At 32.7% G+C, this 27,500-nt stretch overlaps 2 protein-coding genes across 5 annotated transcripts in view; one reads left to right on the top strand and one right to left on the bottom strand.

Moving 5' to 3' along the window:
- The window catches only part of sh3bp5b (SH3-domain binding protein 5b (BTK-associated)), a 36,434-nt gene extending 35,891 nt beyond the window's left edge, over window positions 1–543 (bottom strand). For 2 of the 4 annotated variants that reach the window (XR_012391401.1, XR_012391402.1), the window contains exon 1: window positions 265–543. Coding sequence is in view for 1 of the 4 variants with exons in the window: in NM_213458.1 (NP_998623.1) it covers window positions 265–345 (81 nt within the window). In the remaining 3 variants the exon portion in view is untranslated. 4 annotated transcript variants of the gene reach the window in all.
- An 8,696-nt stretch (window positions 544–9,239) lies between these two features.
- Window positions 9,240–27,500, top strand: part of mrps15 (mitochondrial ribosomal protein S15) — an 18,528-nt gene continuing 267 nt past the window's right edge. The window contains exons 1-8 of the mRNA NM_001002485.2: window positions 9,240–9,480; window positions 20,840–20,902; window positions 20,987–21,062; window positions 21,224–21,272; window positions 21,414–21,498; window positions 21,609–21,667; window positions 25,054–25,245; window positions 27,483–27,500. The exon at window positions 27,483–27,500 is cut by the window's right edge and continues 267 nt beyond it. Of these exons, the coding sequence (NP_001002485.1) occupies window positions 9,327–9,480; window positions 20,840–20,902; window positions 20,987–21,062; window positions 21,224–21,272; window positions 21,414–21,498; window positions 21,609–21,667; window positions 25,054–25,245; window positions 27,483–27,500 (696 nt within the window). The 5' untranslated portion in view covers window positions 9,240–9,326. The remainder of the gene's footprint in view (window positions 9,481–20,839; window positions 20,903–20,986; window positions 21,063–21,223; window positions 21,273–21,413; window positions 21,499–21,608; window positions 21,668–25,053; window positions 25,246–27,482) is intronic.

Genomic DNA, 27,500 nt, shown 5'->3' with positions numbered 1-27,500 from the left:
CAGAATTGGGCCATCAGAGAACTCAATGCCGCAGATGAGCCGTCAATAAAAAGCAAGTTGCGGCGAATTCTCGAATAGTCTAATCGATATCGGGATTAACACGTAATATCATTGATGATAAGCAAAATGTGATGTGAAAAGCATTCATTTATAAAACGTATATATTAGTGAGTGTATCTGAAACGATAGCTCCTTTCATTTTTCCATACACCGTCTTAAAAACAAATAACGTTATCAATCTCAACATAAAAAGCAGAAATGTACCTGAATTCTCGGGTCCACCTCCTCTTCCTCGGGTGATTCAAATTCTTCATCTGACCTGTTCTCCTTGTCTGAGCTATCCATTTTGTTATCTGGCAGAAATATCTATGAATTAAGGTCTCCGTGTGTGTCCGTCTGTGGCTATTACAAATGAATCGCTGCGATCATTCTCTCACACTGACCGGATTCCTCATTTAAAGAGAGAAACGAGGAGCCCCCCGCGCGTGTCTGAATCCCCGCACACAAAAGCACACACACACTCACACAAACACAAACACACACAGCTGTGCCGAATGGGAGCCGCGAAGACAAGGTGAAGCGAGTCCCGCCCCCTCCACGATCCAGCTCAACACTTGTCGCCAATTCATGTCAGATTCTTGGAAAATAACAGAAGCTTTCAGTCTAAAGAAAGAGCAGTGAGCTTTATCGACGGACCTGGGAAGTGGAGACTTGTCTTTCAACTCAACCTGATGCCTGTTGAATCAGTCATAAAAATCAATAGCTGATATGAACTATGTCGTGACACATGAGTAGCCTAGGCTACATGTTTTATACATTTACACACACACACACACACACACACACACACACACACACACACACACACACACACACACACACACACACACACACACACACACACACACACACACACTATCTAGCCTGACTTTATTACTTTTTTCTTATGTAGCCTTTACCTTGTGTCTGTTCCTATTTCTATTTCTCTTTTGTTTGCGTTTTAATAAAAAAAGTAGGCTAAATAATAAAAAATTAGATCTGTATTTGTGATTTTTAATAGGCTATAAAGAGGGGCGAATTTAGTGATTTGGGGGCATTAAGCAATTCCAGCCATGGGAGCCAAATCCTGAAATGCATCTTTTCTACTTTTTTATTTTAATTTGAATTTTTTTTAGTTTTTTATATCACTCAATCCTCTTAAAAATACTGCAATCTCTACATTTTAAATGATAAGTTTTCTTAAAATTAATTTACAACAAAAATAATAAAATGTATATATATATATATATATATATATATATATATATATATATATATATATATATATATATATATATATATATATATATATATTGTAAATTTGACTGCTGAACTGCTCCAATAATATTATATTTGATTGTAAACTAAATAATATTTAATTACGTTTAAATTGTATTGATCTCATTATACAAAATATGATAGAAAACAATATTATGTGTAGTTTTTTTTTCCTTTAAAGAAAGATAATATAACTATGAAATAAAACTAAGAAAAAAAAATAAAAAAGTAAAATAATAATAAGTAATATATATATAAATAAATACACAAATAATACACATAATCGGTGATACAATCAGGGATAACGCTGAAGCATGAGGGTCTGGACAGAGAAAGAAAAGACAAAAGGATTAGGCCTACAGAAAAACAGATTACAGTTACATACAAGACAATAATATTAGTCTCCAGGAAGTACATCTATAGCAGAGATGTATGATAATAAGAGTTGCCAAAAATATGAGAATTTGCTAGAATATTTAATTGAATATTTATTTTTTATATAACATCAGGTCTTGAAGCCAGTGTGATGCTTTAGGTGGATTTAAAGATTTCAAGTGAAATAAAATTTGTATACTATATTTAGTATATAAGTGGGTTGTGGCTGGAAGGGCATCTTCTGCATAAAAACATATGCTGGATAAGTTCATTCTGCTGTGGCAACCCTAGATTAATAAAGGGACTAAGCCGAAGAGAAAATGAACGAATGAATGAATATAGTTTATAAGTATAAATTACACCTCTATATATTGGGGGCCCCCAAGATTTAATATAATATAATATAATATAATATAATATAATATAATATAATATAATATAATATAATATAATATAATATAATATAATATAATATAATATATACATTCATTTATTTAGAGACTGCCCCCATGTGTCTAACTACCGTTATATCTTCCCTTTAGTAAAATAATCTACAATTACATAAACAAGTAAAAATCCTTAAACATTTCTTCTACTTCTAAAAAACAATACATTAAATTGAATTATATAGTGTTTACATAGTAATAATTGCTATTTATAATAATAACAATAATTTTAATTTTGTCCAAAATGTCCAAAACCCAAGTGTCCAAAACCCCATTGACCATTATTTCTTCTTTTTATAAGAATGCACTGTTTCTCCAAAACAAATTGTAAACAAAATAGACCTCTTTTTGATAAAAAATAAAGAAAGATTAACATAAATATATATTTACAATTCCTTATATCTCTCTTTGTTGTTCTTAGTGTTATTATTTTAATTTACATACACACACCCATGTAAATATTATTATAGAACTACCACATCCGTAAAACTCATAGATTGTAAAAAAAAAAACATTAAATAAAAATTAATAAGCACATTGCAACCCCTTATTAAAACGATGTACATTTATATTAAATTATTAATCAGATTTAAGAATTTATGGAAGTAAATCTAAAAATAATCAAATGCTAACCTTCTTACTTTTAAAGTTCACAATATCCCAACATACAATGTATTAAGTCTTAAAGACTCATTTTTCAAAATAAAAGAGACGCTTATTGTTTGGAATGATCCCTTAAGAAGGTTTTCATACTTATCTTTGTACTCCATGCAGTTATCTCCATTGCCAAAACATTCTCAAGGCGGAGGGTTAAATGAGCAGTATGAGATTAGATATGCCAGACAGCTCGCTTAACCTTCCACAAACTGGCTCGTGACATCAAACTATGTCAATATGTCAAATTATAAAAGAAACAGGATGATTTGATCTGTGTTTAAAGGTCAACTGAACTTGCAGGTTCATAGAGCAGCATTTTCAAATGCTACAGTAAATACATATTATGAGCTGACAATATAATATAAAATTACAGCATTGCAAAATAAGAGATTATGACAAATCCATATATGTATATATGCCACCTTTTAGCCTAATTAAAGTGAAATGTATACTGTTAGCTATATATTGATATTATTTTGATTCCATCAAGGAAATTATCAGTTTTATTTTGTACTTTTTATTATTTTTTTTATTTTTTTGAATGAAGACTTAACCTAATCCTAATTCTCTTACCTTGAGACATTACATTTATGTGTTAATAATCCCATTACAAAGTTGGATTGCCGATAATATTCATCAGGCTATTAATTGACACATAACCAAGTGTTGTCTTGAAATGTGCACCATTCTCTGCATATGCATTTTGCTGCGAGTGAAATGCTTTATTCAAGTTATCTGTTAAAAGTTAATTATTCTAATCGACCTCAGATTCGTTCTGTCACATAAACACTGTTTGAACTGTTTGTTCAGAACCGGTCAAACTGTTCAGAATGGTTATTATGCTCTATCAGAACGTTTAGGTCAGGGACTGTTCATGATGCTTTTAAACACTTAAAGGAGACCTATTATGCAGAAATCCCTTTTATAAGGGGTTTATACACAGTTGTGTAGCAACAATGTCTGAATATTGCCAGCCTCTAATGGTAAAAATGAATAAGTTATGCATTTTATAATCACACTTTTTAAAAACAGTCTGTAGAAATACTTTGATTGACATTTTCTCTTTGTACCTGTCATCAGAGGAAATTCCCGTACACAGTGACCATCTCTCCTTCATTAGCATTGACAGCTCTGATTGAGAAGCAGCCATCCGCCATTAGTGTTTTTAGACTGATGTAAAGTAAACATAATGTTAAGTATTAATACATTTAAATTCTTATCATGAGCTGAGAGTACAAATTTGTTCCTATAGGTAAACAAAATATATAATTGTATCTTTAAAGGTGCCAAATTGGTCCTTTAAGTTACAATTTTGTACCCAAATGTGCTATAAAAGGTACAAAAATCTACTTTTCAAACCTAAATCTGGACGTTTGTACCTTTTATAGTCCATTTGGGTACAAAATTGTACCATAATGACCAATTTGGGACCTTTAAAGGTACAATTATATATTTTGTTCCCTCTAGGAACAAATTGTATCCTCACTGTACCTTTCTCCTGACAGTGTACCTGCTGAAGATGGTGTCAGAAACTAACAGTGTTGGGTAAGCTTCTAGGAAAATGTAGTGAGATTAGCTATTAGTACTTAAAATGTTACTACTAAAAGCAACCCTTTTGAAAATGCAGCAAGCAAAGCTAAGCTAAAAGCTACATGGCAAAAGAAGCTTAGGTACATTTAAGTTTTTTTTTAATCAAATAAACTTAAATCCAAGTCAGTTCTGTCTTAGTGATCAATAAAAACTGCCAATGAAACATTCATTTTATTTATTTTATTTTCGGCTTAGTCCTTTTAATAATCTATCAAACGCCAACTGATCCAGCCGGGTCTCAAACCAGCGACCTTCTTGCTGTGAGGCGACAGCACTACCTACTGCGCCACTGCATCCCCCCCAATGAAACATATGCTGCGTAATTGTTCAATTCAGTTGTTTACTGAACTTAATGTGCTGTTCCAAACAAAAACAAATTTTACTAGACAGCAAAAACTATAAATCCTATAAATCCTGTGTTCTGGGACCTTTAGCCCGGACAGATTACTATATGTTTTGTTAAATAAAAAGTATAGTATACAGCTATATTTTGCTTGTTTTGACACATTTAACGATTGTGGCTAAGAAATAATTAATTGTTTATGTTTGGTGTGGTCAAAGATAAATTTGGTAAATCCTTCATTTTGAGCTCTGAAAATGATGTGAAATAAAAACTAATTGTAATACTATGAAACCATGACCCATTTGCTCATGATTATTGAGCAAGCTCATACCCGACACACACAAAGTTAAATGAATGAGGAGGCATGTCGAGATAACGCAAAATCTAAATCATGTCATTTTATCATGTTAAAGTCATATTTATGTGTATAAAATATTTTCTCAACAATAAAATTGTGGCTAGTGAAAATGGCGAGTGGCTAGTAATGTTGGAAAACTACTAGTTACAGTGGCTGGTGATCAAAAAAGAACTAATATGTATTACTATAGTTGTTGTATTGCAATTATAAAAGTACCACAGTTGTGGTAAAGTTCTAAAAGTACCACAGCAAATGAATTCAATTACTTCCCTATTATTCAAAAACACTTTTAAATATTTAATACTGTTTTTACATTAAACTACTATATTATTTTTTCATGTAAGTGCACTTGGGCACATATGCAGAACAAACAGTGAATGACTTTAAATCAATTCAACTTTAACAAGAGATATAGTCTCTTAACTTTAAGACATGTACTTCAGGGCATGGTCCTGCGTCACAAATAATTCCTTTACTTTCATCTTTCCATCATGCAAGTTTCTCGTGTCAGCCCAATGATTGATTGGTGACGTCACTAACCGGAGCAAGAGTAGGCAATAACTCACCAAAAAGTTTGTTTGTGACCACCATAAAACACCATTCTTGCTATGGGTTTACTTTTATCGGCCAAACAGTGGCTCCACAGCTCCGTGAATGGCGGTGGAATAATGATCCGCGATCTGCTTATGTGGACGCGACTGCGCTATACTTGCTTAAAAAAATCACTTCTTAAAAGCTATTTGATTTCAAAAATAGCGACACTACCCCCTCACTTCTGAGAAATGTAGTTAAGCTAGTAGCGTCACTATCTGTTGGGATGCTACTGCCCAACACTGGCAACTCAGAGCATTATAAATGTTGTGATTTAGGATGCACAAATGAACAATAGCCGTAGTCTCTGCCTTCCTCTGATACACTTCTTTTGACATTTTCAGTTTTTCATAGAGATAACGTTTTTCCTCATTTGAATCTGCCGCTATGCTGATGCACAGGTGTTTGTAGCAAAAGAGCACACTCTCATTTAACTTTAAAGCGACAGCTACCGAAATGGCACAATTTGAGTCAAAACCTAAAAAGGTCAGCTCCAAAGAATTATAAAGTATGATCTGTGTGATATTTTGAGCTCAAATTTTACATACATACTCCTAGGGACACCAGAGACTTCTATTACATCTTTTTAAAAGTGACATAACAGGTCCCTCTTAAAAACTGAACATCAAGTCCAGTTCGTTAGTTCAATAATGAATGCAGTAATTGTTGTGATTTTGCTAGTCCTTTCTATGTTATTAATGCATTTACATTTTTTTTCCATGCGATTTACAAGTATTCACAAGGCAGATGTAGCATGTCAGATGTAACTGAAAAAAAAAAACTCTGAAGAGACACAGTGTCCTGTCCTTCAAATATCAGAAGGCCACATTGGAGGTTTATCAGCTAATGACAGGAACAGCAATCAATGTTCTATTATTATTTTTTCAAGGCCATAACGTAAAAAAAAAAACACATTCAAGCCAAAAAAAGTTCACAATCTAATGTCACTGACTGGAACAGTTTAAAACTTTAACAGTTTTAACGTTTAAAAGCCTTAGATTTTGAAGTCCTGACAGGCTTCATTAGAATTCATTTAAAAACCTTTTTTGCCTCATTAAACTGTAACTCTATGTGGTTTCACATACCAAGGTCTATTCTTGGGAAGCTTGGTATTTGGATTTTTTACTCAGATGTGACTTTGATATTATAAAATTCCACTTTCTTTGTCTAAATTCCAGTCAACTACTTTTGGAAAATGATATTCATTCATTCATTCGTTTTCTTTTCGGTTTAGTGCCTTTATTAATCTGGGGTCGCCACAGCGGAATGAACTGCCAACAGCATGTGTTTTATGCAGTGGATGGCCTTCCAGCTGCAACCCATCACTGGGAAACATTTATTCATCCATCCATCCACACACTCATTCACACACATACACTGGACAACTTAGCTTACCCAATTCACCAGCAATATTCTTGCTGTGCGGCAATAGTGCTACCCATCGCGCCACCGTGTCGTCTACTTATAAACAGGAAATCAATATTTAAAACTGAATGGTTTGAATGGGTATTCTCTTTGTTATTGACTTGATGAATTGTAAAGGTGTTTTATTGGCTCATTTTAGATTTGTTGAACACTCTAATTTAAACTACTCAAAGAAAGCTATTTCTATAGCTTTAATTCACCTAATTCAAACGTACTTTGATGTTACTTTAGTGTTGCTGAATTCATCAATTAGTAATCACAAATTACTAGATAAACAAATTCAAGAATACTGTAGTTACAGATGCTTTTAAAGTTAAATTGTTCCATGATAATGATGAACACAATGTGTCTGTATCATTCTGGCATGATGGAAAAATCCTTCTCTAAATACGTTCAATGATCAATTCAAGTCAAAGTCAAGTCAAAGAAACACATTTCAAAGTTTGTCACAGGATTTTTCCGGTTTCTAATTTTCTGCATAGGCGATTTAAATTCGATAAGGCAGAGTGTACCTTCTGTGGGTTTTACGGATGAAACTTTAGAACACTTATTTTGTACTTGCCCCATTTCATGCAGATTCTGGAGTGATGTTAGAGAATGGCTGGCATTAAATATCAAACATCCCTGTCTTTAACATCCAATGTATTCTATGTGTTGGTGGATTAGACAAGTCAATATTGATTTGAATTGATTAGACAAGTTGATGGATTAGACGAGTCAATATCAGACATTGTGAATATTGTTTTTTTTTCCATAAATCTTTTCTTTGATTTTGTATTTTTTGAACACAGAAAAACATGCCGTAGACAAACAGCATAAAACAAAATGTGTGGATATACATATAAAAATCAATATAAGAGTTGTTAAATAATAGTATTAATAATAGTGTCAGCCATGACAACAATATTGTCAGTAAGAAGGAAAAACTGAAGAAAAATGACAAGGAAATACTAACGCAAAAAAAAAAAAAAATACATTAATGTGTATACATACGTATACATACGTATACACACACACACACACACACACACACACGTGTGTGTGTGTGTATATATATATATATATATATATATATATATATATATATATATATATATATATATATATATATATATATATATACTATTCATACACACACACATACATACACACATACACAATTACACAAACACACACACACACACACACACACACACATATATCCATATACATATGCACACATACATACATACAAATAAAACAAATTTCCAAACCAAAATAGGCAATGAGCCAAATCTGTACTTAGGGTTAAGTTAGGTTAAAATTAAGCCAATCAAAAATAAACAATTAAATAGAGGAATGGGGATATACTCATAGAGTTAGGTATTTAAAACTGTGCTGAAAAAGGTTTACGACAATGAAAGTTATTAAAAGCCCAAACAGGAAACCTTAAATTACTATAAAAAGGAAAAAAAGGGGAAAAATAAAAATGAATAGAATAAAGATAATTATATAATATAATAATAAAACAAATTGTTAATAAATAATAAATGAAGGGGGAATAAAAAAGGGCATGGGGGCCTGGAGCCAGAAGGAGTCAGATGCTTTTTGATGTCTCATTGATTCAAGTTAGTAAATCTTTAAGTCTGTCCAAAGTTTGCGCCCAAAGTCTGATGGTGTCCTCTCTTGCACCGTGGATGCGAGCAGTGGACATTTCCATATATATAATGTTAATAAAAGTATAAATCCAAAAGTGATGATTACATTGTGAATATTGTTTAAATTTCTAACTTGCCAAATATCATATACATTGCTGTAAGTAGAAAGATTGTCCCCCATGCTTTGAACATTTACAAAACGAACTTAAACTCTATTACTCCTCACTGAAATTACTTTAAAATTGTTGTGCCCAAAAATTTCATTCGACATTCACAAGTTTCTTGTATTTTGAGCTTTTATTTATTTTAATTTTTTTATTGCCTTACCTGTAATATGAACCCCTAAGGTTTAATGCTGAATGTTTTGTAGTTGATTCATTACTTTGTTCGTATTCTATGTTTCAATTTTAAAAAAAGAAGAAACAAACACAAAATCGATTTTATCTTCACTCGATTGTTTCAATGTACGTCCTTGTTGCACAGATTACTAATGTCTGTTCAAAGATGGCGACTCCCTTGAACTGAGGGGACAAATGTGTTTATGAAGAGCACATACTACCTAAAGCCGTCTCCCATATACAATAAAAATGGTTTTAAAAAGCGTTTTTCGATCCACAGTGTTGGGTTTACGGACATGGAGTGTATTTTCAGTTGCAAGGCAGAGTAAGACAACCTTACCAGCCTTCAGCCAGGCTCAGTGCAGCTCTTACACAAACTGGACGTTCAGCCGTCATTTTAAAGGTGGGTAACATATATATGATTAACTTTCGAGTGAATCCGTCAACAAAGCATCGATTAAAATTTGTGACCTGCTTTTGCAACGTCATGTGTTTTCGACAACAACCAACAATGTTATAGTGATTTTTCTATTAGTGAATCAATTATTGGACATAGTTAATCATTCCTATTTGAGGCCTTTTTCTTTATATTAGCCCCAAGATATGTCTTAAAATTGCTTGTTAAATGTTATTATACATCTTTAGTGATTTTTTAATGGACAGCATTTTATCAGGAGTTCCAGTTTTAGCCTCTAGGGGGCTACAAAACCTCACTCTTTTATTACTAAACAGGCGACAAATCGTCAGTTTTCCCATATGATATTGATGTTTAGCCATATCCTCATACTTAAAGATATATATATATATATATATATATATATATATATATATATATATATATATATATATATATATAGATATATATATATATATATATATATATATATATATATATAGATATAGATATATATATATAGATATATATATATATATATATATATATATATATATATATATATATATATATATATATAGATATAGATATATAGATATATATATATATATATATATATATATAGATATATATATATATAGATATATATATAGATATATATAGATATGTGTGTGTGTGTGTATATATTTATAAATATATATATGTGTGTGTGTGTGTGTGTGTGTGTGTGTGTGTGTGTGTGTGTGTGTGTGTGTGTGTGTGTGTGTGTACCTCAAATTGATATATTAGAAATGATTCTCACAGGTGAACAACAGAAAACTTTGACCACCTCATGTGCTTTATTCAGTGTTAAATGCTAATAATGTGAGTTTTAATGCCATTTTAGATGACAGTTATTGCCATAATACTGAAAGCAGCAGCAGACAGTTCTGGCCAAATAATGAACAAAGTAATGTGCAAACATGAATGAAAAATGAACAAACCATTTGTTTTTACCAGCAGCAGACAAACCTCTGCTAAAAAAGAGCACTGAATGTGTAACTGCTAGATCTATGGTTTTTGTGCAATTTTGTCAAAAGTGACAGAAGTATAAATGTTACTATTTACCCCAACTGTGGGAGTTAGGTTTAACATGTGCTTAAAGTCATATTTCACACAATTAATTTCAATTCAGCTTGCTTTAAATAGTAGCTATGTTTCCTCTGTACTTATTCTACATAGCACAGTAGGTTTATTTATTTTTCTATTGGATAAACATTTGGATTTATTTGCATTATTATACATTATTATACAATGCATTTTTTACAATATTAGCAATAAAAACTATTTTTTTCTATTAAAAAACTTTTATTTAAAAAGTTCTTAACGTTACACTTAAAATGTAAAAAAAATATATATTGTGTTAGTTTAATTGGTGTCCAACAGTGTGTGGCTTAATTGTAACACCCTGCTACAACTAGTGTGTTTTCCTCAACTGTCTAGCAGTCACTGTGTGTTTTACACCTTTCAAAATGTTTCCATCTTTTAGCCTAGAAGACGGTGATCACAACAATATAAGATTTTACTTGCATACCTTCACAGATTTAAAAAATAAAAAATGTAGAGTATAATAAAAATATTTTTATGCTACAAAAATGGTTTATCCTGTGTTTCTCACCCAATTTTTGATGAACTTTCACAATAATTGGCAGCAAGACGTCTGCCGACACTGTGGTGAAAACCTCGGAAGCATGCCATGGTTAATCCTGAGCAAATACCTTAAAACTCTGTTAGATTTTACCCAGCATTACTTTGTGCCCTGCACTCCCATATGTTTTAATTAGTTTATAGTTTAATTAGTTTAGTTTAATTTCTGTTGTGTTTTGTCTGGTGCAAACAGCCAAATTGCTTTTCACTGCGTATCTTGTCATGAAACGTGTTGCTAGGACACAGGGTTACAATGTAACCTTCTCACCTAATGTTTACGTTTATATTATTTACTATTTATATTTACCAATTAACCTCATGTGGAGCTCTTAATCTGCGTCACTTTTTGTAGTCTGCTACTGTCCACCAGAGGTTGCATTTCGGTCACAGATGCATGCTTTGAGATTCTTTCTGAAGGAACGAATAAAATACATGGTTTTCCATCGAGGCAACCCGGGGTGCTGAAATTTAATTGGCTAAACTGGCATTGGGCAGGTTAAAATGACCAAAACAAAGACAGGACAGAAACACATTTTCAAAGCAGAATATCTGACTTCAGCATTGTTTTTCAGATAAACAAGTCTTCACTTGGCATGTTTTATAAAAATCTGCATATTATGGAGATATATGGATATATATTATCAAACATATTATGGTATTTTTATGCTTTAGAACAGTCAAAAACTTTCATACAGCACCTTTAAGTAGACATGTAAACTATTTCTTACATTCTAAACACATAGATTATATGTAGAATTCAGAGAACAATTTACTATTGTAGTATCAGTGCATTCTATGGCATTTTAAAAATTAATAAATCTGAGATGGATTAAATCTATTATTGATGCATTTTAAAAATGAAGGTATTTACTAATAAAATAAAATCTGATAAATAATTAAAACCCAGATGCAGTGAAATGGTATAATATGGCTGCCCTTATTTTAAGACATAAATGCCTTAATGAGGTTGTACGTGGGTGCCTGTGTGTGTCATTTCTGTATTTGTGAAGACCGCCAGAGAGTAAATTTTAAATAGTGAAGTTAAAAGAGAGTCAGTTAAGCAAAGAAAACAAAGATGGTGGCCACGAATGTGTGTGTGAGATGTGAGATGAGTCATAAGTGTGACTGGTCATGTTCCAACAATGTGAGAAAACTCATTGCGGGTCTGATTGAGGTTGTTTTTGGGGGGCTGGTGTAAACTCGCAGTTTGCGTTATAGTTTCAGTCTTCCCCTACATGAAAAGGATGACTATAATCCTGACAGTAATAAATCTGATAATGCAATATTACAATTTTCTCCAATAAATTTTGCAATATGAATACAGTTTCACAAGAGAATCTAATTGACATGTTTTTGGGTACAGAAATTGAATGAGCACAATGCAAAAAAAAAATGCTTTTCTTCGCTTTGCCTTGTTTCTAGTTCAAATATCTAAAACCAAGTAATTATCAAGTAAAAGTATTGTTTGGTTTTCACTTTCAGAAGAAGTAAGTCCAAATTAATGACTAGTGAGTTTTTCCTTAACAATAGAACCGCCATGGGGTCAATTTACCCATCACTGTTATTCAAATGTATATAACAGACCTTCAATAAAAGGTCTCCCACTCATTGACTTTTACTAAAATTGCCTTATTTACAATTCCCTGATATTATTGTTTAGATAAAAATAGATTTAAAATGGGACATTTATACCCATAAGCGCCAGCATGGGACAAATTATTTAGCCACTATAAAAATGTTTTTATTTATACACTGCTTATGTTTGAAATTACTCTCCAATGACTTTTACTTTCAATTTTACTTACTCAATTAGTGGTTATAATAAATTAATAAAGTCACAATGACAACAAGAAGGGGGTTTGTAGAGCTATTAAAAAGACGAAATGCAATGAATGAGGGAGATTCTGGAGAAATAAGTTATGCATCAGAGTTCGATGACTCAAATTTAGATGTTTAGATAAGAGTCTAGACACTTTTTTTTAACAGTGGCAAAAACATTAAAATAGTATGTTTGTTTTTTACTGGGTATACTGGGTAAAATTTAACTGCACTGGCAATTTTAAGAATGCAGTGACCTCCGGCAGTTCTAGCATTAAAACAAGCAGCATTATCTGAAAATAGTCTTTGTTACACCTTCATTTCTTGTGTCTAAATGTTTTAAACTCTCTTGAAATGCTCAAAATCGACAGGCCATCACAATATAAAGTACTACATAGGATCTATTTTAATAATGCCAAACTTTCTAAAATATTTTCTGACACAAGCGATGCCTGTAACTGATGTAAGCAGTCACTGGCCGATTACCTCTGACTGCACTTTTTGGTTATCTTCCAACTACACAAACATCAACACACTGCCTCATTGCCTTTTTTCAACTTGCTCACCAGGCATGCAGTTGTCCTCAAATTGAAACGTGTCCCCTCCATCATCAGGAACACAGAATTAGAGAGGTTCTACATTGCATCTGTCTTGAGAAACTGAGACATTGTTTTAAAGGATCACTGAACTCCTTTAACAAAATATGGAGGCCCATACTGTCTGTCATTTTAAACCTTAACATTTCAGGACCTGCTGACTAGAATTTCTAATGGGAGAAAGAGAGACTTTTAGTGTTCACTTTCTATTTTCTTCTTCTATATTTATCCATATATTTATTGATTTCTTGTTATTTTGTTCAATTGGTTTATTATTTATTTATCTTAATTTATTTATTACTTATTATATTCTTATCTATCTATTATTAATTCATCTTTGCATACTGAAAGCCCCAGGAAACGGAGAGATGGAACATGGTGCTTGCTTAGAACAGGGTAGAAGAGTTTAGGTTTGATTTAAGGGTTCTGCAGTTTTCTTGTTTTTGTTGCCGCTATATATTTGATGTCTTTGCTTTGCTGATATTTATTTTATTTGTTTGTATATTATCTGGTTTGTATATTATCTGGGGAAAAATGCAATAAAAATATTAAAAATTAAAGTGGACAGGCCTAAAAACACATGCAAATGATCAGCTTTTACTCTATCATGGTTCAATTCTACATACATGTTCTGTGGATCTTTGTCAACTGTCATTCTGGCTCCAAGTTGCACATTTTGCGATGTGACTATTGCGAATACGCACATTTTGATATCGATGCTGAAACGATACAATATATTATGCAACCCTAGATGTTACTCATGATTTCAAAAGTCATACACATTTCACATTTCTGTTAGCAATTCACAAGCAGTACATTTGGTACTGCCGCATTCTAAAGTAGTCGCTATTTAAAAATATTACATGCACTTCTCTTTTTTTTTTTTTTTAGGCAGCATGTAGTGTGTAGAATGCCGGACATATTATAACCACTTATTATATATTTTTATCTCAGTTTCCATTGTGGATTGCTACTAATTATTGTCCTTTTGCTAATGCTTTCTTATTCAAATTGACTAAATTTACTACAGAAACATACCTTTGGTATAAACTGGGGTCGCTGAAGAATTTTGAGGAATTTTGTTTGACATATTATTCTTCTCATCCTGTGTTTTCAGCATAAAACATCTGGGTTGTTGATCTAGTCTTAAACTGCCGAATTAGTGTGTGTGATCTTTATAGTGATTGCTCCTTTAACAGCATGCAAGATTACATTTTAACCCCTTCAGACCCTGCGTCCATTAAAATGGACATCACATGACATCCCATGTTTTTTTTCACTTCCGGAGCATTTCACTAAGTTTTAATCCCACAGTTTCTGAGAGTGGACATTTTTCATCCAATCAAATGGCAGTAAGGATCTGCATGACGTAATTTGAAAAAAATCCACTGAACTAAAAAGCAGCATGGCAGCACTTCATTCCAAACACAGAAGTAAGCCACGTTTACATGGTTTTATACAGATGTATTGATATATTTGCAGATATTTAATAGATTGTATATAAAAAAAGAGGGATTTGATGTACTAATTGAAGTTACAAATCGATTGTAGAATTGCAAGCTTTAGATCAGGATTTTTTAAAATATGTTTGTCCATTACGATGGACAGTGGGTTCAAAGGTCTGTTATTAAAATTAAATCTCCAGCAATGCTGATTGAGCTTTTTTGTATTCAAAATGTATATCAATGCGCTACTTTTTTGTTTTAACAATTTCATATGCAGGGTACACAGTTCTTGAAGTCCTTGAATGTATAGCAGATGGAAATGTCTCAGATCTGCCCCTCCATTTGGAAACATGAATAAATGAATCACTCTTTACAACTCATTGTAGACCTGTCGCACAGCACAAACACACATGGTCAAATCTTGTTTGCTCAGCCTTCAGTTTAGATTTAAAAAAACAAAACATTTTTTTTTGGTCTATATCTTACACTGGGACTGGGTGTTATGACAATTTTATTTCACTGAGTAAGAGTTTATTTGATATTACAAAAAGATTTATCACAATATCATGTTTCATATATTTGGTATCAATGATTATTGATTTTTTTTAACAATCCATTTAGGAATATTATGATTTTTTTGTTTAACTACTTAATTTTAATTTACATTACTTAGTCAAATAGTTTTAGTAAAACTAAAAATAGAAAAAAACAACAATAAAAAAACAATAACAAAAAAAATAAAAAAAAACAACAATATTTAAACTAAATATCTAATCTATTTATAACTAAATAAACAAGTGTTAAAGAGATTCTTAAACTTGATAAATTAAAATGTTAAGTGTGTGCAATGGTAAAAGTAGATCAACATCTGTAAGCTGTGAATAATAATGATACAGTAAACCTCAAACTCTGTAATCAAAACAAATAATGATAATCAAATCTGAGCTTTCAAGTTAAGGAACTAACCATCATTATTCAAATACGCTGCAACATTAGAAATTGTGGAGTTGAATGAATTTGTTACCCCCCTATGCTACAAAAATCTTTCAGATGGGGTGTTAGTAGCTGGGATGCACAAGAAAAGAAACCAAAATCCTCTTTGGTGACATCCTTACATACTTTTTTTTCTCCTCACTGCTGCTGTATGGCACTCATTTTCGCATGTGTTGTTAATGTTAGTAACAAGTGCGAGTGCGTGGTCCTTTACCATTTTCTATGGCATCTCAGTCTCATTACTAGGTGACCATCAACCGTTTTCTCAGAGGATGACAAACGGACAAAGCATTGCTGCAGCTCTGATGCAAGTTTTTGGAGAAAAGTAAAAAAGCACTGCAGTGTTTGGGTGCACTGTGTTTATCTGAGATAATTAGTGTGCTTATATCATTGAAATGTGTATATTCAATACAACGTGTGAAGTAAAGTGTGAAGCAGATGCGTGCCGCTTGCACACCATGTGCTCGTGGTGCAAGTCACCATTGAAAATGATAAACTTGCACCGGAAGCTTATTGGCATCCCCTCCAAGGCTTAGCTCAGCAGCCACATTTTAATAAAGCTGTAGACTTCATATCAAAACTTCATACCAAACTTTTATTAGCGATATTGATAATGGGTTCAGTCAATAAATACCGATACCAATTTTATCGGCCAGCCAGCGATATCTTTCATGATAGTTTTTTTTTTTATAAACGTAGTTTTTCCAGAAAATGTACAAAAGCTTTATATTATAAATAAGTTTAAACATTTATGAAAAGGACTTTATCCTATTAAATTATTTTGTATTTTATTTTTAAGTTTATAGATATAATAAAGAAAAATATGACTTTAGATAAACAACAAATTCAACTGTAAGTCACAATTCTCAGTTTTATGACCTTATATACATTTTTCCACCAGCATCATCTTGCATAAATGACTAAATGTAAATGTGAATATATTAAAATTATCCCAAGTAACAGGAATTAAAAACTTTAAATATGAAAATATAAATATGGAAACACTTTAATGAAATACCGAAATGTTTTTTTCCTTCAAAAAATACAAAAAAAAAGGATAAAAATACAAGCGTTGTAAAAATATTGAAACTAAAATATTACATCTCCTTGCAATTGTCAACACTGTCAATCTCCCACGGACTGTCTCTCTAGCCTTTTGTATGCTGCCTGTGTCAGCCACACCCACTTATTTACATTTCACGATATACACAAATATAAAAAAAATATTTTACAATACACATTTAATTCCGTGGTAACAATATATACTGTCATACCTCCCATTACTATTATTACTATTAATGAAGTTATTATTTAATACAAATTATTTAAAAAGACATTTTCCAAAGATATATATATATATGTCTATATATATATGTGTGTGTGTGTGTGTGTGTGTATATATATATTTTTTTTATTATTATTTTTTTTATTTTTTTTTATTTTTTACCATTATTATTACAGGAAATGTTGTTGAAAATTAAGTTTTGCTCTCAGAGAAATAAATAAAATTTAGTTAAAACAGTAACTTAAGATGAACAATTGAACTAATGCAACTACATCAGGGATGTCAAATTTATGGAGGGCCGCAGCCCTGCACAGTTTAGTTCCAACCTTAATTAAACACACCTGATCAAACTAATTGAGTCCTTCAGGCTTGTTTGAAACCTACAGGTAGGGAAGTGTGTTGGAGCAGGGTTGGAGCTAAACTGAGCAGGGCTGTGGCCCTCCAGAATTTGAGTTTGACTTCCCTGAACTACATAAAAGATCTCTTATGAGTAAAATCTCACCAACCCCAAAGTTATTTATCAGAATATTACATCAACACAAGTCACGGTATCTTTAAAACGGGGACAGTCCCACAAAATGTGGTGGTACTGTATATAGTTAATGGCCTTTTTTACCGCTCATAATTTTTTTTTTTTTTACTATGCTAACAGTTTTGTTCCCACTACAAGTTTTCGTGTTCATAGGACAAATAAGTGTGGGAGAAATGTGTTGAATAAGCTGTTTCTGCAAAGCTTTATGAACTCTGAAAGTGTGGGCGTATGCCGTATATTGCCCTAAGAAAAGTTTATTACACACAATATTTTCCTCACTGTTTCCTCACTCAACTTATAACTACACTCACATTTGCACAATCATTCAACAAAAAGCTTCAGTAAAAATGCTAAGCAATTTACTGAAAGTTTTTTTTCTTAGTAATCAATGGTAACTAGGTCACTGGTTTAACCTATTTTGGCACTGTTGAGTAAGATACATTTTGAGTAAGATTTTTTTTGCTTGCCAGCATTCCTGTTTTCTACTGAATGACACAAGTCGTACAGGTTTGGAAAAATCATTCGAGAAATTCCTTAAGCTTTGGAAATTCTCCACTATCATGTAGGATCTACACTTAAAGTCCACATGAACCTCAAGCTGCGACCTTTTTTTTTTTGTATTGTGACGTAGTTCCTAGAAAAATAGAATTAAAAGAGAAAACAGTGGGCATGACTTGTTTATTGTGTGAGCTGATTGGATGTAGTAAATAAATGTAGTAAATAAATGTAGGATGTAGTAGGCATTACATTTAGAAAGATCAGGGAAAGGGTTTCGAGAGAATTATTACAACCTAACAGACACCTCAAGCTCACCATTTCAATTTGTTGTCAAAACTGACAGTTGGAGGGGTGTGGTTAAATATGTTAGCCACGCCCAATTCCTAAGATGTAATCTGACAATTTAACTGAAAACAGACAGAAAGTGCACTTTCAGATTTCAATTAAAGCTTAGAAAGGCAAACATTTTTGCTTTCTTATGACATGCACATATGAATTATTCACCACAAAACTAACCACGTGAGCTAACAAAATCTTATGATTATTTTGATTTCATGGGGTCTTTAAACATAATTTTTTACTCTTTAGCCTTTGTATGTGTATAGTTGTTTAAAAATGTCCTAAATCTGTTTCTTCTACGGCGCTTTGGCTCAATTTTTACTGTTTAAATGTGCCTCATAAATAAAATTTAATGTTGTTGTTGTTGGAGAAATTGATTCTCTATGGGTTCTGAGGTTTTTACAGTGCATCGCTATTCTCTCTTGAGTGGTTTCTGAGCTTAGTTTTTAACAGCAGGTGGAGCTGAATGCTTTACAAACAGCCGTACTCTGCTTGCATTCAATTTCTTACAAACACCACTTGAAACTAAGAAGTTGCAATAAGTTTAAGCAAAATAAAAGTGTTTATAGTAAGCTGTGTTTACATTAATCTCGTAACATAAAAGTACATTTGCAGTCTCTAAATCAGTCTCTAAATCAGTGCAGAATTGAATTCTCAAACTATTTTTCACCTCAGCCCAATTTGGATTGGAATGATGTAAGTGCAAGTACAAATAATGGCTTTTTTATTTTTTATTTTTGGGTCAGTGTAAACCTTGGAGTACATATACACAACAACATATTAACATGGTCAACAGCAAGGGTTACCAAAAAACCAAACTTGGTTGAGACTAGTGGGCCAAAGGTAAATATAGTTGCCATGGGTAATTTCCTAATTTATTAAATAATATTTAAAAAATAACTAGAAAACCTTAGCTTTATATTAACTAATACACTATATATTTTTTTACATTTTATAATCAACTTATTACAGTAAAAGCAATTTATAGCAGAATGGAGTTACAGTAGTTTTGCCTTGATTTGCTCGCTGATGTCTTCTTCATAGTCCTCTATCAATCGATTGACGGTATTTACATTTATACAACTTAAAAAATAAAGTTAGATTTTTTTGTAGCTCAGCAATAAAACAAACAAACAAAAAAGGTTATGTCAAATTAGAAATGATGATCTCTGTTAAAGGCATTCTCCCCAACTCTCTCCATCATTCTCACCCTCTTCTTAGATGGGATGGTGTGCCAAATCAAAGGTTACAATGGACCAACTTTGGCCCACAGGCCCTACTTTGGGCATCTCTGGTCAAAAGGATACTCAATCACATGGATCCAGAAAAAAAAGGCTAAAAATGCTGGATTATAGAATGTCAATGGTTTCCAATATGCTGCAGAACTATCGGTGAGCAGCTCAAACAGTCATGTAGTCAGTTATTCATGTAGTTATTTAATCAATAGGGTATAAGGTCAGATCATCAATGCATACTTATACAAAGGTTTAGTAGGCCTGCTTCTTGTTAGAAACCTATTACCATTGACATTCTAGTATATTGATTTGGTCTACTATGGATGTCAAAGTTTCAGCTTTCTTCAAAAATCATCTTTGGTTTGTGAAATGTGAGTAAACAATGACAGAATTTGCATTTTTGGGTGAACTACACCTTTTAAATATTTAGCAAAAGTAAAGCACTCCTTATCAGGTTTGAATCTATCCAGTGTTCGTCTTTCTAAAGCTACAAAATGAGATGCAGTGCAAGATCAAAAATGTAAACGTGTGAAAATGCTTCACATGTACGCTTCGTGTTACCTGGCTGTGATGATGATGATGATGATGATGACGATCTCTCAGACGTTTTTGTTTTGAGTGTGGGTGTTCGGGAAGGATGTGGCCAACCAAATCACCCCCACCCCTGGTGACACTTTGTCACCATTGACATGTTTCAAATGTTCTTGAGCTCTTGAGTTATGGGTGAAAAGTTTTGTAGCCTCAAACGTTTCTAATTGTATTTTGCACGATAATGACTAACATTAAAGTTCAATCCTGCAACAGACACTAAATATAAACACATGATCTGGTAATTTATTTTATAAAGAAATCCAATTTTTAAAGATCAAGCTATGTAGTTTTCTGTTTAAGCAATTGTAATGTGACTTAAGCAATTTATATATCCGTTATGTTTGTTTCAGGTGATGAAACTCTCCTTAACCAACCAGTGAGGCAATATGCTCGACCTTCTAGAAAGAAACAAGGTAAGAGAAGAATATTAGGGCCACTACATTTAACATCCTGCCAGTTTTACTGCTAGGACTCATTGGCTTCTACTTTCTTCCCAGAATTCCCAAGTCAGCTTGAAGATCTGAAAACATCAATGCTGAAGCACGAATATGCGTCCGTCCCACTTGCACAATCGTATGTTTTTGCTTCTGTACTTTCCGTGTTTTCATTCACCCACTAATCCTTACGAAAAGTCATGATTGTGTATTTGCTGTTAGGAAGTTCATGATTTCTTCAGACTTCCGTTTGTGTGCCTGACTGCAGAACATTAGCCGTGTTATGTCATATATTTGCAGGGTTGATGATGTGGTGAAGAAACTGCTTACTTTGGAGTTTGCTAATCATGTACGGTTTTCGTTTCCTTTCATTCCTCTTTAAATATTTTCAGAATTTAAAAATAGTTTGAACCTATAATGGGTGCTTTTAATGTTGATCTAGGAACTATCAAAAACTTTTTACCATATTAACTCAAACAATGTGTTTTAGAGTGAAAAACTGCGTTTGAAAGAGGAACAGCTTATTGCTAAGGTGCAGAGGGATGAGAATGACCGCAGTTCAACCGAAGTCAAGGGTAAGTTCTCTTTTTGGTCTTTCTTAAATGATTGACAAAGTTGTGGTTTTGACAATACTGGAATCTCAGAAAATGACTCGATGATGTTGAATGTTCTTGTTCCATTGCAGTGGCGATTTTGACAGCACGCATTCGCAACTTCCAGGAGCACTTGCACAAACACCCCAAGGTAAACGGCAGCAGTTCAGTAGTGTGTGTTTTTTCAGCCCTCAGTAAAGGTGTCAGAACATTTGTCCAACTCCAGTTGATTAACACCCACAGAAACACAGGAAATCCTGTGCACAAGCTCATGTGTTCAGCTATATAGTGTTCATTTTCATTCTGTAGGGACGTATTAAATTGATTAAAAAGTGACAGTACAGACCAAAAAATATATATATGTTTTAAATAAATAAATTCTTTTTGAGCTTATGCATTTACATACTATTTAAGGTTAATCTGTTCATTAAAGAATGCTAAAAATGTTAATTAAAATCAAATTAAGCAGATAATATTAATTATATTTAGTTTTTAAGCAGTAAATGAGCATATTAGATGGATTTTGGCAAATAATGTAACTGCCATATTTACAAAAAAAAAAAAAGAAAGTAGGGAGTATACAATATTTCTCATCTGTATATATTTTTGTTGTTGTAACGTGAATACATCGATTGCTCACGCCCCCACACGTCATTTACCTCCTCACATGTTGTGACTGATGTAGGCTATGCATAATATATGGGAGCGCACATGCGTCTTTCCCTGCTTGTAAACCTATAAACAAACCCCTTCGAGATCAGTTCATGAGATTGGTCAGGTTGGCAAGTACCAATCGAGTTATTAAATGTGATTATCGGCCGATACCAATCCACGGCTGTTCAATCGAAGCATCCCAAGATTCATAAATCCTATTTTAAATCATAAAAGTAATGCATACATTAATGTATTACTGTATGTGTGTCCTTACTCAATTAAATGCAGCCATGGAAAGCATAAGAAAAAAATAGATACAAAATTTATATTAAAATTTGCATTTACTAAGGAAAACAGCAAACTTTTGAACACTAAAAAGGAACGTTAAGTTTTATTGTGCAAAATAAAGACAACATTGGTTTAGACACTTTCTAGTCTTTGACGATGTTTAAAGTTATATCTACACACTACTGCCACCACTACCAAAAGTTTGGGGTCATTATGATTTTTAAATGTTTTAAAATAATTATCCTGCTTCTCCTGCTCACCAAGGCTGCATTTATTTAATCAAAATACAATACAAATTATAAAATTGTGAAATGTTGTTATTGCACTATAAATTAACTATTCAATAGTTGTTTATAATTAAATTCATTCAATTATTCCAGTAATTTTAAACATTAATTTTCAGCTTCATTACTCCAGTCTTCAGAGTCACATGATCCTTAAGAAATCACTCTAATATTAATTATTATTATTATTATTATTATTATTATTATTATTATTATTATTATTATTATTATTATAAATGGTAATAGTAATAAAAGCAATAATGACTGGAGTAATAATAATAATAATTCATTTGAAACTACATACAATAAGAAAGCAGTTATTTAAAATTGTAATAAGTATTTAACAATTTAAAAACTTCACATTTAATAAATGTTGAACAGTGAATATGAATAATTAAGTTCATATAATAACAGAATAATTTTCTTAAAAAAAAAAAACATGGAAAAAAACTGACCCCAAATTTTTGACCAGTAATGTACATAGATATAATGAACTACCCCTATAGTGAACTTGAGAGGAAATAGTTTCATACATCCAGAAAAGTCTTGGGTGGTACACATTATTGCATCAAAAGGCTAAAATAGGGAAGTTAGCTGTGGGAAAATCTCTATGAAAATGTTTCTTTATTAGCTCTTGATTTCATTTTTAGTGTATGTATGAATCATCATCACACAAGCTGGGTTGTATGAATATATTGTAAATGGCTTTACGTCAACGTTATGTCAAGTGATAGTTCACCCACATATGGAAATGTCATCAGAATATCTATCGTTGTCTTGTTCCAAACCCACATAACATTTGAGTTACTGTAAGAAGTAATTGGAATCCGACAGGTAGTGTTTTACAGTTTACTCAATATTTACTACACGATTTACACTTATTTACTTAAGTTGTTCCAAACCTTTGAGTTTCTTTCTTCTGTTAAACACTAAAGAAGCTGGAAAGCTGTAACCACTGATTGCCATAGTAGGAAAAACAAATACTGTGGAAGTCAATGGTTACTGGTTTCCTGCTGTCTTCAAAATATCTTCTTTTGTGTTTAGAAGAAAGTTGAATAGGGTGAGTAAATTTTGACAGAAGTTTAATATTAATAAGTAACCATCCCTTTAATTTTTGCATGCTGATCATTTCAGTGCTGTCTTTTTTGCTGTGAAGGTTTTGGTTATGTGAAAATATATATAAGAAAATCTTCATCTGTGTTCTAAAGCTGAATAAAAGATAGTTAGTTATTATTTTGGTTTTAATCACCATGTGTTAATGCGCATTTTGAAGAATCGCATGAGAAACAAGTGATGGAAACAACAAGTTTTGAATAAAAATCCCTTAATTGAGGTCATTTGGATGAAAAGGGGTTAATGACAATCGCCAAATAATTGACATATGAACATTGCACTCACATCAGCTGTCTCCATTATGCCAGGTTACCAATTCTACAGTCAATCAAAATTCAGAAACCACTTAATTTGCATTTGTGATTCATTCATTCATTTTCTTCTTGGCTTAGTTCCTTTTTTAATCAGAGGTCACCACAGTGGAATGAACCGCCAAATTATCCAGCAAATGTTTTATGCAGCGAATGTCCTTCCAGCTGCAACCTATCACTGGGAAACACCCAAACACTCTTATTCATTCACACATACACTACAGCCAATTTAGCTTACCCAATTTACCTATAGTGCATGTCTTTGGACTTGTGGGGGAAACCGGAGCACCCAGAGGCAACCCACGCGAACACGGGGAGTACATGCAAACTCCACACAAAAATGCCAACTGGCCCAGCCAGGGCTTGAATCAGCAGCCTTCTTGCTGCGACAGCGTTACCCACTGCGCCACCGCATTTAAGATGTTTTCCCTTTTTTTATTTTTGCAAACTTTGAAAATATTGGCTTCATGTTAGGATGGAAACCCAGCTAATGATGACAGATTTTTTTATTTTGGGGTGAGGTGATAGTCCATCCAAAACTGAAAATTCTGACATCATTTACTCACCCTTTACTTGTTCAAAACAGTTTGGCTTTCTTACTTTTGTTGAACAAAAAAAGAAGATTAAAAAAAGAAGATATTTTGAAGAAACAGGAACCATTGACTTCCATTGTTTTTCCTACTGTGGATGTCAGTGGTTATAGCATTCTTCAAAATATCTTCTTTTGTGTTCACCAGAAGAAAGACCATCTTTGAGACCAGTGGTTCCAAACCTTTTTGATTTTGAGTAAATGGTGAGTAAATTTCATTTTTGAGTGAGCCACACCTTTAAGAAATCAGCCAATTAGCCTTTTACAGACTTAAAACCTCTTTTGTTATATTCATCAGGATAAAGCCAACAAAAGATGGATGCTGATGACCATTGACAAAAGGAAGAAGCTTTTGAAGTTTCTCAGAAGAACCCGTTATGATTCATTTGAGAAGGTGTGCAAGGAGCTTGGAATCACATACACCTTCCCTCCTGAATACTACAGACGGGTCACTCGACGTTGGCTCGCCAAAAAGGCCTTCTGTAATAAGGTAAGTTCAGTTCACACTAATCTGTCTGCATTAGTGTTCTCAAAAGCATCTATTTTGATATGTGTTGATACTGAAGTATTTGAACTGATATAATATTGCTTATTCTGCAATATTAATCATTCCTGTTTGCTTCGAACAATGATAAATTTATGCAATTTGTGTTATTTGTTATACTTTTATTTTTTATAAGTTAGGCTAGTAGGTCAAGTAGACTCAAAAGTGTCCACTAAATGTAAATGTAGTGGTACATATATAATGTAGTATAATATATTACTTAGAGATGTAAACCTACACTGGTCTCGAGGTTCAGTTCGGTTACAGTTATCATGACATCGATTTGTTTCAAATGGATATCTCAGTGCATCACGGTGCATTGACAATGCTTTCTATACACAATTGTAGATTTTACTTCACAGCAAAATAATTCTTGTATTAACATGTATCATTTTTGATATGCATAACATTTTATTTGTATTGTAATACAGTATTGTCCTTTAATACAGGCAGATATAAGAAACGGTACCTCTAATTTTACCTGCTCAAAGAAAACACTGCATCGAACAAAACTCAGAGACATGCACAGAACAACATGTGCATTTTAACCAATAAAGCAAACGTGTAAATAACCCGCTTTTTAAGCGTTGTCGAGCGAGTTCTTACACCCCTATGATTGGTCACACGCTCAACAGAAAGGACTGAGATTATTGGCTGTAACGCACTGTCGCTGTTCACCGATGAATGACTCTGATAAACGGCAACGGCGATCACAGCTTTTCCGTGATAGATGCAGTGGTGAAAACTCGCTTTACAGACACTTGTGTCTGAAACGAATCCATAAGTACTGCTATAACAGCCGAGAGGAGAGGAAACGTCACGCCAGCAGGTCAAACAGGTCACAGTGAAAGAGAGAGAAATAGCGTTTACTTTCATTTTCTCCACAGCAGTACAATAGGGGCTTCTGCTGTAACTTCAGTGTCAGTGAATGACTGTCCAGCAAACACACAGTGAATTGAGTTTCTGCGTTTTAATTACTCGCGCTCGCCTCCATAGTATTCTACCGTGACATAGCACATATGAGACAAATGGCGTCAGTATGTAATGACTGGTTCATATTACTAAAGTGATACTGAATTGACCGAAGAAACAATTAATTTAGACACCTCTACTATTACAATGCAGTAGTGTATTACAATGTTAGAGGAATAAAAAAAATGCAAACAACAAAATTTTATTTTATTTAAAAAAAAAAATTTCAGTTGGGCCAATAAAACTTTGTCAGGGCAATTGGTGGACACGAATAGACCAGTAGAAAAAAAATCTTTAACACTGAATCCATGTTTAAAGGCACAGTTCAAAATATCTTCATTGTGTTCAACAGAAGATAGAAACTCATAAAGGTTTAAAACCACATGAGTTGGAGTAAACGATGTGTGATATTCATTTTTTTGGTGAACTGTCCTGTTTAGGCTTTAACTCTGGCAAATTAAGAAAGTGAGACATGCATAGAGAGTTCTATATGTCTGTTATTGAAAATGGTGTTTAGTATTGATATTTTTTGGTATTGAGTATCAAATCAAAGTTAGAAAGTCCAGTATTGTGCAGGGTGTTCGCAGGTCTTAAAAAAATTCAACTTAGGTTTTTAAAATGTCTTCAATTCACTGAAATAATTTCTTGAATGGTTTTTAAATGGGTCTTAATTTTCCTATGTCCATGTAAAGCTACTTAATCTGGCCAACACCCATCCAATAACTAACAGTCTTATAAAATTAAACTTTTATCAAAACTCCATTACCAATATGGTTTAATTCTTTTCCTTGCAATAGTATTTGTTTAAATGTTGTCCATGTATTTATAGATCATATGTGGTGAGGACAGACCGTATATTTTTGTTTATTACAGTTTTTAAAACTGTAAAAAAAAAATTATATATATGTAAAATATATATAAAAATAAAACTAGGGTATGCTTCTTTTGATACATTATTTAAAATATGTGCTTTTGTAAAACAACTTTGTTTTTTTGTTTTTTTGATGGGGCTAGTAAAAGTCTTTTCTGCAGGGCCAACTGGGCCATCAAAAAATCCTTAGAGTTTAACATTGTATAAGTCTGAAATTTCATTCATAATGGTCTTAAATTTGACTGTGAAATGTGCAGAATCCCTGTTGTGACAACACAATGTAAATTTCAGAATTTGTGTTTCGCCTGTTGTTTACATTGGATTTGTTTTCCCCTCCCAGGTCTTTAAAGAAGTCCAG

This window comes from Danio rerio, chromosome 16 (assembly GCF_049306965.1).
Source record: "Danio rerio strain Tuebingen ecotype United States chromosome 16, GRCz12tu, whole genome shotgun sequence".
Classification (NCBI taxonomy): Eukaryota; Metazoa; Chordata; class Actinopteri; order Cypriniformes; family Danionidae; genus Danio; species Danio rerio.
Note: the sequence above shows the minus strand (reverse complement) of the source record. Positions and strands in the feature narration are given on the sequence as shown.